At 39.4% G+C, this 15,783-nt stretch overlaps 2 protein-coding genes across 3 annotated transcripts in view; both read right to left on the reverse strand.

The window, feature by feature from the left end:
* The window catches only part of ZFYVE9 (zinc finger FYVE-type containing 9), a 201,123-nt gene that overhangs the window by 92,789 nt on the left and 92,551 nt on the right, over positions 1–15,783 (reverse strand). The gene's annotated exons all lie outside the window — the stretch shown is intronic.
* Positions 1,094–8,596, reverse strand: LOC100450168 (anaphase-promoting complex subunit 10). Its single transcript, XM_054554795.2, has one exon. It carries the CDS (start codon positions 2,579–2,581, stop codon positions 2,024–2,026), a length of 558 nt encoding a protein of 185 aa, XP_054410770.1. The 5' UTR covers positions 2,582–8,596; the 3' UTR covers positions 1,094–2,023.

Below are 15,783 nucleotides of genomic sequence, written 5' to 3' on the forward strand. Positions count from 1 at the left end.
GACGCAGACAGATCACAAGGTCAGGAGTTCAAGACCAGCCTGACCAACATGGTAAAACCCTGTCTCTACTAAAAATACAAAAATTAGCTAGGTGTGGTGGTGGCATGTGCCTGTTATCTCAGCTACTTGGGAGGCTGAGGCAGGAGAATTACTTGAATCCAGGAGGTGGAGATTGCAGTGAGCCGAGATCACGCCATTGCACTCCAGCCTGGAAGACAGAGCGAGACTCCATCTCAAACAAAAAAGAAAGAAAAAAAGAAAAGAAAAGTAAGAAAGAAAGAAAGAAAAGAAAAGAAAGAAAAAAGCAAAATAGCTCAAACTCAATGAATTAAAAAAAAATTTTTTTTTGAGTCACAGTCTTTCTCTGTTACCCAGACTAGAGTGCAGTGACACAATCTCGGCTCACTGCGACCTCCCAAGTAACTGGGACTACAGGTACACACCGCAATACCCAGCTAATTTTAGTATTTTTAATAAAGATGGAGTTTTGCCACATTGCCCAAGCTAGTCTTGAACTCCTGACCTCAGGTGATTCACCTGCCTCGGCCTCCCAAAGTGCTGGGATTACAGGCATGAACCACTGCGTCCAGCCTAAAATTACTTTTTTTTTTTTTTTTTGAGATGGTTTTGCTCTTGTTGCCCAGGTTGGAGTGCAATGGTGCAATCTCGGCTCACCGCAACCACCGCCTCCCAGGTTCAAGCGATTCTCCTGCCTCACCCCCCCGAGTAGCTGGGACTACAGGCATGTGCCACCATGCCCAGCTAATTTTGTATTTTTAGTAGAGTCAGGGTTTCTCCATAGGTTGGTCAGGCTGCTCTTGAACTCCCGACCTCTGGTGATCCGCCCGCCTCGGCCTCCCAAAGTGCTGGGATTACAGACGTGAGCCACCGTACCTGGCCCTAAAATTACTTTTTAAAAATATGTTTCCTTCAGACATATCTGTTTTTATGCCCAAGAATAATTTAATTGTAAACAAAGCATAAGCTTGCATTCTATTCTATTCATATGCCATCATAAGCATTTTCCACACTGCCTTGTAATAATTTTTAATGGCTGAAGCAAATGTATGTATTGTATTTAACTTACCATTAACCTTTTTTTTTTTTTTTTTTTGAGACATGGTCTCGTTTATCACCCAGGCTGAAGTGTACTGGCACAATCACGGCTCACTGCAGCTTCGACCTCCTGGGTTCAACTGATCCTCCCAACTCAGCCTCCCAAGTAGCTGGGACTACAGACATGCCCTACCATATCCAGCTATTTTTTAATTTTTAGCAGAGATGTTATGTTGCCCAGGGTGGTCTCGAACTCCTACGCTCAAGGAGTCCTTCCACCTCAGCCTCCCAAGTAGCTAGGACTACAGGCATGTACCACCACATCCAGCCATTTTTTAATTTTTAGTAGAGATGAGGTCTCACTACGTTACCTGGGCTGGTCTCGAACTCCCGAGCTCAAGTGATCCTCTCACCTTGGCCTCCCAAAGGGCTGGGATTACAGGAATGAGCCACCATACCTGGCCCATTATCCAATTTTGGACACAAATTACTTTAAATGCATTTGCTATTTAGTAACACTAAAATATACATCTTTTTGTTTACTGCATTTGTTTTAAGAATTATTTACTCAAAAAAGGAATCATTAGCTCAAAAAATTGCAACAAACGTCCCCTTTTGTTTGGCAGAGATGAGGTCTTGCCATGTTGCCCACACTGCTCTTGAACTCCTGGGCTCAAGCGATCTGCCTGCCTCGGCCTCCCAGAGTGCTAGGATTTACAGGTGTGAGCCACCACGCCCAGCCACACATATGGCTTTATTTTTTTTTTTTTTAGTAATGTAAAATATGTGACCTTTATTACATGTTAAAGATAATATGCCCCAAATTTATCAAAATTACAATAAAATATTTTTAAACATATACAAAATTGCAAATAACTGATGCTTTTTTCAATAAAGGTACCTGATATACTATTTAAAGACAGGATAAAACAAAGATACGTTTAATGACTTCCATATCATTTTAAAGTCACCTTATTGAACAATACATCATGAAATCTACAGTTGTACATCTAGGAAATTTACCAATGGTGCTCTCTTCTACCGGTGTGTATATTTTAATTTGTCTCATATGGGTGTCTTTTCCATTCTGATGACTGGCTAGAACAGCAATCTGTATCATTAACGTGCAAGTTGGCTTCCTATGATTATCAGTTAAGGGAATATGAATCCAGCCACTTCGTTCCACCAATTCAAGTTGCCAAATTTCTTGAAGGTTGTGAAAATTATTTCCTACTTTGGCTGAAATCTTGCTTGGAGTATAGCTTTCATCAGATTTGTAGTCTGCATAAATATATAATGTCTTAACTGTTGTTTTTCTTCTGAATTGGATGTTCACTAAATGAGGCTGGGAGCCATCTGATTGCCAATAAGTTTCTAGATTGTCATCTCGTAACTGATCCACTCCAAATCCTGGTTTGCAAGATGAGAGTGACCAAACAGCTTGTGACCCAATTTCCCGTACTGTTCCAGTCCTTTCCAACTGCTTAGGGTCAGCACCAGGAGGTGTCTTGTTTGGTGTGGTCATTTTTTAAATATTCTGGCTGCTTGCCAAAACTCAGGTTCTCAGGATTTCCAGCAGCTCTGTGCCACTCCCACTCGGCTTCCTAGGACAGCCTGGGTTCCCCAGCGACCCACGTGTGGCTTTTTAAATGTGTAAATATGCCAGTGTCAATTTCACTATCTATCATACTATCAACATTTTCTATTTTTTGTTATATAGGCATAAAATTTTAAAAATTTTAATTTCTCCCTCTTAGTATCTAGTAAATTAAAATATTTCTCCATTGTTTACTAACCCATCTAAACATCTTTTTGCCCATTTATATATTGAAAATGTGATGGTTTTAACAACTAATGTAGATGCTGTAAATAATAAAGACACTTTGCCAGTTGACACTGTATAACCAACTTCCGATTTGCTCTGCCAGAGGAAGCACTGATTTAAGACTCGATATACAACAACAACTGTGTTTTTCTTTCTTTTTTGAGATAGGGTCTCACTCTGTCACCGAGGCTGGAGTGCAGTGGTGTGAGCACAGCTCACTGCAGCCTCGATCACCCTGGGCTCAGGTGATCCTCTTGAGTAGCTGGGACTATAGGCACATGCCACCATGCCCAGGCTGGTCTAGAATTCCCGGGCTCAAGTGATCTGCCTGCCTTGGCCTCCCAAAGTGCTGGGATTACAGGCGTGAGCCACCGCACCTAGACTGTTTTTCAAATAATCCTCTTGTTTAAAAAATTATAATCCAGTGGATTATGCTTGCCATCGGTGGCTGTGTCACTCTCTGGTAAAGGTGTGTCATTGTTGGCCGCAACCTCTGGGCTGGGATGAGCCATGCTCCCGGTGCAGCAGGGGAGCCCTGCCATGGCCAGTACAGTGGTAGCAGTCGGATTGACCATTGCTGCTGCAGGATTTACAGGCTGTTATGTTTTGCAACCCTTATATAAGGCATGTGGAACCTCAAGTAAAACAAATTTTTCAGCCAGGCGTGGTGGCTCATGCCTGTAATCCCAGCACTTTGAGAGGCCGAGGCGGGCGGATCATGAGTTCAGGAGATCGAGACCATCCTGGCTAACACGGTAAAACCCCGTCTGTACTAAAAATACAAAAAATTAGCCGAGTGTGGTGGCATACGCCTGTAGTCCCAGCTACTTGGGAGTATGAGGCAGGAGAAACACTTGAACCCAGGAGGCAGAGGTTGCGGTGAGCTGAGATTACGCTATCGCACTCCAGCCTGGGCAACAGAGCGAGACTCCATCTCTAACAAAACAAAACAAAACAAAACAAAAAAACCCCAAAACAAACAACAACAACAACAACAAAAAACAAAATTTTCAAAGTCTACCAAAATCTGCCTTCAGTGGTGGCTATTATAGAGGTATGTTTGAACCCGAAACGACAAAATGGAAAGCAGCATTAATAGTAGCTGTAAGCACTATTGCCAATAAAGAGAAAATAAGAGGTGCTCATTGACAAATTACGCTCTTAAATCATCCAGGTAGATCTTCTTCTATCATAACCAAAAATCAATGGAGCAAAAGATTTACTAGAATGTCAAGCTAAAAAATGAAGTAAATGTATGAATTTTAAGCTCATATTACTTTATGTATATGAGTACCAATTTTTTGTAAAAAAAATGCCTCAGCGCTACAACAAAAATGTGACTCACCTAGATTAAATGGATAAACTTATAGAAACACAAAATCTACCAAGACTGAATCAGTAATAAACAGAAAATCTGAATAAACCTATAACTAGTGGGGAGACTGAATCAGTAATCAAAAACTTCCCAACAAAGTAAAGCCCTAGATCAGATGATTTTGCTGGCAAATTCTATCAAACATTTAAAGAACACCAATCCTTCTCAAACTCTTCCAAAAAATTGAAGAGGAGGAAACACTTCCTAACTCATTCTGTGAAGCCAGCACTATCTTGATATCAAAACAAGGCAAACATATTATAAGAAAACTACAGACCAATATTCTGTATGAATGTATATTGATACAAAAATCCTCAAGAAAATAATAGCAAATTGAATTGAACATATTAATAGAATTATACACCATGACCAAGTGATATTTATTACTGGAATGCAAGGATAATTCAACATATGAAAATCAATTAATGTAATCACATAACCTGAACAAAATGAAACAAAAAACCCCAAATGATCCTCTCAATTCATACAGAAAAAGCATTTAACAAAATTCAATACTCTTTCATGATTTTAAAAAAACTTTAAAAAGCCCTAGTAACAGAAGTAAATTATCTCAGCATAATAAAGGCCATATATTAAAAACCCAGAGCCAACATCATATGCACTGGTAAAAGACCTAACGCTAGCCTGGCCAACATGGTGAAACCCTGTCTCTACTAAAAATACAAAAATTAGCCAGGCATGGCGGCATGTGCCTGTAATCCCAGCTACTCAGGAGGCTGAAGAAGAAGAATCGCTTGAACCCGAGAAGCAGAGGTTGCAGTGAGCCAAGACTCCATCTCAAAAAAGAAAAACAAAAAACAAACAAACAAAAAACAACAACAAAAAAAAAACGACTGAAAACTGGCCAAGCATGGTGACTCACACCTGTAATCCTAGCACTTTGGGAGGCCAAGACAGGCAGATTGCTTGTGCCTAGGCATTCAGAACCAGCCTGGGCAACACAGCAGACCTCATGTCTACTAAAAATAAAAAAAAAATTAGCCAGGTGTGGTGGTGCATGCCTGTTAGTCCCAGCTACTTGGGAGGCTGAGGTGGGAGGATACCTTGAGCCCAGGAGGTTGAGGATGCGGTGAGCTGAGATCATGGCAGTGCACTCAAGCCCGGGTGACAGAGTGAGACCCTGTCTCAAAAAAAAAAAAAGACTGAAAGAACTTTTGCTTTAAGATAGAAACAAGACAAGGATATGTACTTTTGCCATGTCTGTTTAACATAGTATTGGAAATTTAGCCAGAGCAATTAAAAATAAATAAAAGGCATCCAAATTGGAAAGTAAAAGGTAAAATTATCTCTATATACTGACAATATATGCTACATTTAGGAAACCTTAAAGATTCCCCACAAACACACAAAAACTGTTAGAGCTAATAAATGCGGCAAAGTTTCAGGATACAAAATCAACAAAAAAGTCCATTGCATTTCTACATACTAATAATGAATTATCCAAAAACGAAATTAAGGAAACAATTCCATTTACAATAGCATCAAAAAGAATAAAATACCTAGAAATTAACTTAACCAAGGAGGTAAAATACTGTACAGTGAAAACTACAAAAGACAAAAGATTGCTAAAAGAAATTAAAGAACATATAAATAAATGGAAAAACATCCCATGTTCATGGACTAGAAGGCTTATTATTAAGATGTCAACAATGCCCATAGTGATCTACAGATTCAACGCAATCTCTATCAAAACCCCAACCATGTTTTCTGCAGAAACAGAAAAATCCATTCTCAAATTCAAACTGAATCTCAAGGGATCCAGAATAGCCAAAATAATCCTGACAAACAACAACCCCAGAGGACTCACATTCCGTGGTTTCAAAACTTACTACGAAGCTATGGTAATCAAAACCGTGTGGTACTGACATTAAAGACAGATATAAAGACCAATGGAATAGAAAAAACCCCAGAAATAAACTCTCACTTATATGGTCCAGTTAGTTTTGACAAGAGTGCCAAAACCATTCCATAGGAACAGAACAGTCTTTCCAACAAATGGTACTGAGAAAACCAGATATCCACATTCAAAAGAATAAAACTAAGCTAATACTATACATAAAAAATTAACTCAAAATGGATAAAAGACCTAAATGCAAGCACTAAAACTGCAAAACACTTAGAAGAAAACATAAGGGAAAGACTTCATGACATCAAATTTGGAGATGATTTCTTTGATATGACACCAAAAGCACAGGCAACAAAAGAAAATGTAAGTTGGAGTTCATCAAAATTAAAAACTTTGGTGCATCAAAGGACAACAGAGTGAAAAACCCAAGAATGAGAGAAAATATCTGCAAATCATTTATGTGATAGGAGACTGATAGCCAGAATTATACATAAAGAGCTCTAAAACTCAACAACAGAAAACACAACCCAATTTAAAAATGGGCAAAAGACCTGAATATACATTTCTCCAAAGATTTTTAATATAGAGATCAGTAAGTACATGAAAAGATGCTCAACATCACTAATCATTAGAGAAATACAAACCAAAACCACAAGATACCACTTCACCCCTATTAATATGGCTATTATCAAAACAATAGAAAACAAGTGTTGACAAGTATATTAGTCTGTTTTCACATTGTTATGAAGAACTACTGGAGACTGGATAATCTATGAAGAAAAGGGATTTCACTGACTCACAGTTCCACAGACTTAACTGGGAGCATGACTGGAAGGCCCCAGGAAATTTACAATCACAGCAAAAGGCAAAGGGGGAAGCAAGCACATCTTACCACGGTGGAGCAGGAGAGAGAGAGCATGCAAAGGGGAAAGTGCCACAGACTTTCAAACAACCAGATCTCATAAGAACTCACTATTATGAGAACAGCAAGGGGGAAATCTGCCCCCACTATTCAATCACCTCCTACCAGGCCCCTCCCCCAACACATGGGGATTACAATTCGAGATGAGATTTGGGTGGGGACACAGAGCCAAAGAAGATGTGGAGAAACTGGAACTCTTGTGAATTGTTGACGGGAATGGAAAATTGTGCAACTGCAGTGGAAAAAGAATATGGTGCTTAATCAAGAAATTAAACACAGGACTACCATATAATCCAGCAATTCTACTTCTGGGTATATACACAAAGAACTGAAAGCAGGGACTCAAACAGACACTTGTACACCCATGTTCATAGTAGCATTATTGGTAATACCCAAGAGGTGGAAACAACTGAAGTGTCCATTGATGGATAAATGAATTAACAAAATGTGGTACATACATACAATGAAATATTCAGACTTAAAAAGGAATTAAACTCTGATACATGCTATGTGATGATTAGTATTAAGTGTCAACTTGACTGGATTGAGGAATGCCTAGATGGCTGGTATTGTTTCTGGGTATGTCCGTGAGGGTATTGCCAAAGGAGACTGACATTTGAGTCAGTGGACTGGGAGAAGAAGACCCACTCTCAATGGGGGTGGGCACCATACAATCAGCTGCCAGTGCACTAAAACAAAGCAGGCAGAAGAAGCAAAGATAAGCCTGCTTGCTGAGTCTTCTGGCTTGCTTTCTTTTTCCTTGCCAGATGCTTATATCCTCTCCTCCTGCCCATGTACATCAGACTCCAGGTTCTTTGGGCTCTGGATTCTGAGACTTGCACTAGCAGCCTCCTGGGGGCTCTCAGGCCTTAGGCCTCAGATTGAGGGCTGCACTGTTGGTTTCCCTGCTTTTGAGGCTTTCAAACTTGGGCTGAGCCCTACCACTAGCTTCTCTTTCCCGAGCTTGCCAATAGATTATTGTTGGAATTCACCTTCTAACCATGTGAGTTGATTCTCCCTAATAAACTCTTGTATATATACATATATCCTACCTATTAAAGTCATATATATATATATCTCCATATCCTATTGGTTCTGTCCTTCTGACTAATACATGCTACAACATGGATGAAATGTGAAGATAGACACAAAGGTACAAATATTGTATAACCCCTCTTATATGAGGTACCTAGAATAGTGAAATTCATACAAACAGAGAGTAGAATAGAAGTCACCAGGCATTAGGGGCAAGGAAAGATGGGAAGTTATTAAGTTTGAGATGATAAAAATGGCCGGGCACAGTGGCTCATGCCTGTAATCCAAGCACTTTGGGAGGCCGAGACGGACAGATCACCTGAGGTCAGGAATTCAAGACCAGCCTAACATGGCGAAACCCCGTCTCTACTAAAAATACAAAAATTAGCCAGGCGTGGTGGTGGGCGCTTGTAATCCCAACTACTCGGGAGGCTGAGGCAGGAGAATCACTTGAACCCAGGAGGCAGAGGTTGCAGTGAGCCGAGATCGCGCCATTGCACTCTAGCCTGGGCAATGAAGCAAGACTCCGTCTCAAAAAAAAAAAAAACAAAAAGTTCTGGAGATAGTTGTTATGGTTGTACAACAATGTGAATGCATTTAACACCACTGAACCATATACCCTCAAACCCATATACACTGGTAAATTTTATGTTATGCATATTTTACAATAAAAAATTGTGACTAGTATTTAGAATGCATCAGCAGACTAGATATTGAAAGGGAGATGGCTTTCAGGAGAAGAGATGCAAAAAAACAAAAAATAGCATGAACTTAGTGCAAACATTTTCTAGCTACATGTGTTTTATCCCACTTTGCACCTAAGTTATCTGTTAATAACATTTGGTACTGAGTGAGGGCCTACTACCTTTCTGCTTCCCAAGGAGCCCAACCAGTGGCCATGTTTTAAAATCAAAGGAAGCCAGGAGCAGTGGCTCACACATATAATCCCAACACTTGGGGAGGCCGAGGCGAAGAGGATCCCTTGAGCCCAGGATTTCAAGACCAGCCTAGGCAACATTAAATTTTTTAAAAAATTAGTGGCCGGGCGCAGTGGCTTACGCCTGTAATCCCAACACTTTGGGAGGCAAAGGTGGGTGGATCACCTGAGGTCAGGAGCTCAAGACCAGCCTGGCCAACATGATGAAACCCCGTCTCTACTAAAAATAAAAAAAATTAGTCGGGTGTGGTGACAGGCGCCTGTAATCCCTGCTACTTAGGAGGCTGAGGCAGGAGAATCGCTTGAACCCAGGAGGCAGAGGTTGCAGTGAGCCAAGATCTTGCTACTGCACTCCAGCCTGGGCAGTGAGAGTGAAACTTCATCTCAAAAAAAAAAAAAAAAAAAAATTAGTTACACGTGGTGGCATATGCTTGTAGCCCCAGCTACCCAGGAGGCTGAGGTGGGAGGATTGCTTGACCTTGGAAGGTCAAGGTTGCAGTGAGCCACCAGCATGCCACTGCACTCCAGCCTGGGCAACAGACCAAGAGTTTGTCTCAAAAAAAACAAAAAAACAAAAAAACAAAAAAACCAGGAAAAAAAAAACAGGATAAAAAAAATCCTTAAGAAAACTGATCTCTGAAGGTATAAGCCAAAACATTATTTGTCTTAATGTGTTACTAATTCAGATTTTATGAAGGTTATTCTCTATTCACATCTAAATTCTCAAATGTTAAACAAAAATGACTTCAACTCAAGTTACCCAAAAATAAACTGCAACTAATTTAACACAAAACTATTCAAAATAAAAATTTACATCTAATAAAATATTAGATATTTTTCATCTTTCTTTTTGAAATAGTATTTAAGGCGTTTGTTTTAAAAATTATGGCATAAAGGCCAGGCATGGTGGCTCACACCTGTAATCCCAGCACTTTGGGAGGCCAAGGCTGATGTATCAGTTGAGCCCAGGAGTTTTGAGACTAGCCCCGGCAACACGGCGAAATCCCGTCTCTACAAAAAAATACAAAAATTAGCTGGGTGTGGTGGTGTGTGCCTGTAGTCGCAGCTGCTCAGGAGGCTGAGGTGGGATAATTGCCTGGGCCCAGGAAGTAGAGGCTGCAGTGAGTTGAGATTGCATCACTACACTCCAGCCTGGGCGACAGAGTGAGACCCTGTCTCCAAAAATTAAAAATAAAAATTATGGTATAAATGCAGACATTTCTCTCAGAAATGCAAAGAAAATAACATAAAAATCACCATAAAGAAGCCTATTTGTTTTATTCTCTCAACTTTATTTATAGGAAAGAGCATGAGTTATACAGCTAGCAAGACTGTGTCAGGGTCCTACCATATCAGTTTCTTCAATGTTAATTAGGGATACCATCAACTATCACACAGGTTTACCAGGAAGATTAAGTTAGATAATAAATAAAGCACAGAATAGGCACTAAACAAATGCTAGCTCCCTTTTGTTTCTAGAAGTCAAAGTCCCTGCGTTTGAATTGTAACTTCACTTACTGGCTGTGTGATTTTGAACAAGTTACTTAATCTTTCTAGGCCTATTTTGTCACTTGTAAATGTGGATTTTAACAGTAGCTAGCTACTTCATAGGGTTGTTATGTGTATTAAATAAAGTCTGTAAGTCTGGATTTAGAAAAGCACCTGGCACATGGTAAACACTCAATAAACACTCAATAAATATTAGTATCTCATTCTCCTCACAACCACCACCACCACCACAATCTATCTGCTTCCCACTGCAGAGCATCTGCAGCTTTGTAACTGTTCATTTCTCATTTCATATCTTTAAGTCATCTACAGAAACATGAGTGGTATGTTTTACCAGGAGGCCCATTCTTTTCCTTTTTTTTTTTTTTTTTGCTTCTCTTTAGTAAAAAACAGAATATCAAGCAATAAGTAAATGCTCATTGAATGAAAGAACAAATAATATGCCATAATTTTTTTTTTTTTTTTTTTTTTTTGAGACATTGTCTCTCTCTGTCGCCCAGGCTGGAGTGCAATGGCGTGATCTCGATCTCGGCTCACTGCAACCTCTGCCTCCTGGGTTCAAATAATTCTCGTGCCTCAGCCTCCTGAGTAGCTGGCATTACAGGCACCTGCCACCACGCCCAGCTAATTTTTGCATTTTTAGTAGAGATGGGGTTTCACCATATTAGCCAGGCTGGTCTCGAACTCATGATCTCAAGCTATCCACCTGCCTCAGCCTCCCAAAGTGCTGAGATTACAGGCGTGAGCCACTGCATCCAGCTAAAATTTTTTTTTAATTTTTTTAAAAAAGAACAAATACATGGAAATAGGTAGACAGGTAGTAGCACAGACTGGTCCTACAGAACTCTTCTTGCTTCTCCAACCTAAAATGCTTGTATCGCAAAGATAATATAACAATTTCACCATATCTCCAAGGACAAATATTGATTCTAACCCATTAAGTCAGGACTGGACTAGATTATTTTTTAATTCATCTAACTCACTGAAAGTTTGATGCCAAGCACAAAGGGCTCTTGAAATTTCAATTCACTATTAGGCTTTATTTTTCCTCTCCAATGTAAGTATCTCACTCTCCTCAAACCTTCATCATCTACCCCTATTTCACCCTTCACAATGTTTATATTTTCTATATGAAGTATAAGCCAACCAGGTGTAAATTTCTTCATGCTCTCACCACTAACTTCATAAACCAACCTCTGTCTGGCCCTACCCACTGAAGAGCAAATCCTCAACATGTTGTAGATCCCATCCCTTTGGCCTTCTCAAGGATTTTTCTCTTCCTTTGTTTAATCCTCCCTTTCTCCTAAAACTTCTAGAGAATCACCCATACCACTATATAAATACAACAGTATTTTCCATCCTCAAAAAGGCATCCATAACCACCACCTCCATCTAATAATTGCTACAATTTTTTTCTGTTTTCATGGCAAAAGTTATTGAAAAAGCCATTTCCTCCCTTCATATTCCACTTTCGACCCATTCCCATCTGGCTTCTGTATACATTGCTCCACTCAATCAGCTTTTTTCAATGACCCTGTTACAGCCAAGTCCAATGGTCCCTTTCCTATCCATATCTTACTGACAGTATTTTATATAGGTGATAACCCCTTTCACAAACTACATTCCTCTTTTGACTTGCAAGAGATCATATTTTCCTGGTTTTCTATTTACCTCTCCGCTCACTCCTTGGCAACCGGTACTGGGTCCTCCTCTGCTTGACCGCAAGGGCTCAGCCCTGAGTCTATTCTCTTCCCTTGGTAATCTCATTCATTCCCATGGCTTCCCATTGTGCTCCTTACATGACCTGCAAAGCTCTACATCATCTATTCCTTAACTTCCTCATCAGCCTTTTTTTTTTTTAATGGAGATGGGGTCTCAGCTCTGTCACTCTGGCTGGAGTACAGTGGCTATTTGCAGGCATGATCATAACATGCTCAGCCTATGGAGTAGCTGGGACAACAGGCCTGTGCCACACCACCTGCTTTCCCATCTCTTTTTATGTGACTCTTCCCTCGCTCACTATACTGGAGTTCCTTCAGTTTGTTGAATAGGTGCCTTCTTAACCTCAATGGCTTTGTCCATGCTGTTCTACTTCCTGTAGCATTTTTCTCTCTGTTCTTTGAAGAACTGACTCCTCAACCTTGATGTGTCATCTATGTCACTTCTCAGATGCCTTCTCATACCTTCTTCTCCCACCCCCATTTCTTATATTATCCCTCCTTATCTCCTTCATAGCCCTTGCCACAAATCATGTTTTGTTTTTGTTTTTTTCTGGTTTTTGTCACTGGCCTAATCTTTACACATCATGAGGGTAGGGAGCACATCATCATTGGTGTAAGCTCAGCACCCAGCACAGTGACAGACAAATAACAGGCACTCAGTGTTTGTTGAATTAATCAATGATCTGAGATTCATTTACTCACTCATTAACAAACATTTATTGAGTACTTCGTAGGTGCCAGCTATTTGTGCTGGATGCTGGATGCAAAGACAAATCAGACGCAATCTCAAGATCTTTACAGCCTAATGGGGAACAAAGACAAAGACAATACTGCATGATAAGTGCTATGACATGGGTGAGACCACTTTTAACCAATACAGCCTTTCGGAGGGTGTGTAATGGAAAATATTTCCCTGGGTTCAGCTTCACTAGAACCCAAGATTAATCTAAATGTTGGTTCTGTTTTTTTCATGCCAGATGGCTAAAATCACAATATCAATTACAAGGCAAGATAGATTTTCATGCAAAGTATGAGGGAAACTGTGAATTGCCATGTAATATTCCAAAGCAGCTACTTACTACTCTCATATCTACTCGTTCCCATCAGTACATAAGAAACTAGGGAAAGAAACATTTTGGTTTGAATCTGTTCTTAAGTAGGAACAATACATATGACTAATTTAAAATATTTTCCAAAGTTCTTACACCCGATATATCTAAATTTGATACCATCATCTAAAGATTGAAGGCACTGGATTTAAAAAAAAAAAAGTACTGCTGCATTAAGAAACAGTATTCACTTACTTTTTAATTCATCTAACAAATATCTACTGAGCACCCATATGTTCTAGCGCTGAGGATACAGCAGCAATCAAGGCAGAAAAAATCCTTACCCTCATCAAGCTTGGAACTGAATTGCAAAAACAAATAATAAACTAAGATAAGACATAAATGAAATCATAATTAGAAAGTCAGTAGATCGGCCGGGCGCAGTGGCTCACGTCTGTAATCCCAGCACTTTGGGAGGCCAAGGCAAGTGGATCACTTGAGGTCAGGAGCTCCAGGCCAGCCTGGCCAACATAGTGAAACCCTGCTTCTACTAAAAATACAAAAATTAGCCAGGCCCGGTGGCACATGCCTGTGGTCCCAGCTACTCAGGAGGCTGAGGCAGGAGAATTACCTGAGCCCAGGAGGCAGAGGTTGCAGTGAACTGAGATCACGCCATACACTCCAGCCTGGGCAACAGACACTCTGTCTCAAAAAAAAAAAAAGATTCCCATGACATCATAAATTCCAATTTATATACCTCTGAATCCCCAATACCTAGCCTAGAACCTTTTATATATTAGACACAATATATGCTTGTTGCAGTAAAGGGAATATAGCCATAAATACTAAGTAATTACTATGTATGCTTAATTTCTACTGAAATGGAACAAACTTTCTTTTTTTCAATATATAACATTATTTGACAAAATCATATCGCTTGGGGTATTTTTCTAGCTGCATTCCCAGCATAATCCAATTAGTATCTATGTTTATGAGCCCTTTTCTTCTGAGAAGCTCAAGGATTTTTACAGATATTATCTCATTAATACTTATAACATCTCTAAGGTAAATGAGGGAAAAAGATGAAATTATGAATCCATAAGCCACATGAATCCATGAATTCATAAATTCCACAAATTCCACTCAGCAAAAATTCCAACCATTTTGCAATTTATGATGCATTTTGTGCATCATTTTCTTTCTGAATCCATCTAAGGTACCTATTTACTCACTATAACTGGATGTGCTGGCCTATACCAAAAATGTTTTCATTATTTACTTAAGAAAGCAAAAATTTCAGAAAGTGTTACAGTAAGCAAAATACAGAACAACATAAAAATGATGAACCTAATCTACAAATAGTACTTCAGCTAACAAGAAGAAGACTGGAAAATATTTAGGAATTAGACACATTATTTTCTTCAAACTTTAGCAATCAGAGACCAACAAGCCCAGTGTCAGCTTTAGCTTCTTTCTGCTCCCTGTAATTTGGTTCTTTTGTGCTAGGATCTTCTAGTAAAACTTAGTGACTGCCCACCTAGGAACCATTTTCCTCCTCTCTTTTTTTTAAAATAAATTTTGTTGTATACACTTAAGGTATACAACATGATGTTATGAGATACATCCAGATAGTAAAAAGGTTACTATAGTGAAGCAAATCAACCTATCTATTGTCTCACTTAGTTACCCATTTTTGTGGCAAGAGGAACTAAAATCTACTCATTTTGCACGAATCCCAAATATAGTATGATTTTATTATGCATAGTCCTCATGTTGTACATTAGACGTCTAGACTTACTCATCCTACATATCACTACTTCCCCTTCTCCTTTGTTAACAGAATCCCACTTTTTTTCAGGCAACATTGTGCTCAGCCCCAGGAGATAAATCATGATTGATTAGATAATCCCAGTCCCCTTTGCCTGTAATTGTCATGGTCTAAAATTGGCCAATAAATTAAAGGAAGTTGCTGGAGGTCCCTTCCTCCCTGATAAGAGGGTGGCAAGAGCAGAGTAGGCTCTTTTGCCCCCCAGCCAGTTTCTTTGTGCTTACGAAGTTGTCAGGTTGAGACCTGATAATTAGAACTGAGATACTATCTTCTGACATGAGGGGAAGACCAAGAGAACTTCCACGATCCTGTCTCTGCACCCAGACATAAATCACTGAGTCTCATAGCTTCTGTTTACATGAAATAAATGTTATTTTCACCTAAGTCATTGGGGGTCACTCTGTTCCTTGAAGTTTAAAGCACCCTAATTAATACAGATGGACCAAAAAATCAGGCAAGAAGGGAGGTAGAGATTGATCATTGAGCACTATGACTTCTGAGATCTCATTTAATCTTGAAACAGCCCAATAAAATTATTAATCTTTTTTGGTTTGTTTTTACAGATTATAAAACTAAGGCTTAGTAAAGTTATATAATTAATAGTAACAAAGCTGAAATTTTATTCTAGACCTGACACCAAATCTCAAAAATATAAAATC

The sequence above is a fragment of the Pongo abelii genome, chromosome 1 (assembly GCF_028885655.2).
Source record: "Pongo abelii isolate AG06213 chromosome 1, NHGRI_mPonAbe1-v2.0_pri, whole genome shotgun sequence".
Classification (NCBI taxonomy): Eukaryota; Metazoa; Chordata; class Mammalia; order Primates; family Hominidae; genus Pongo; species Pongo abelii.

Excerpts from the sequence above, each read along its gene's own strand:
- LOC100450168 (XM_054554795.2), bottom strand. The coding sequence starts at position 2,581 with ATGACCACACCAAACAAGACACCTCCTGGTGCTGACCCTAAGCAGTTG.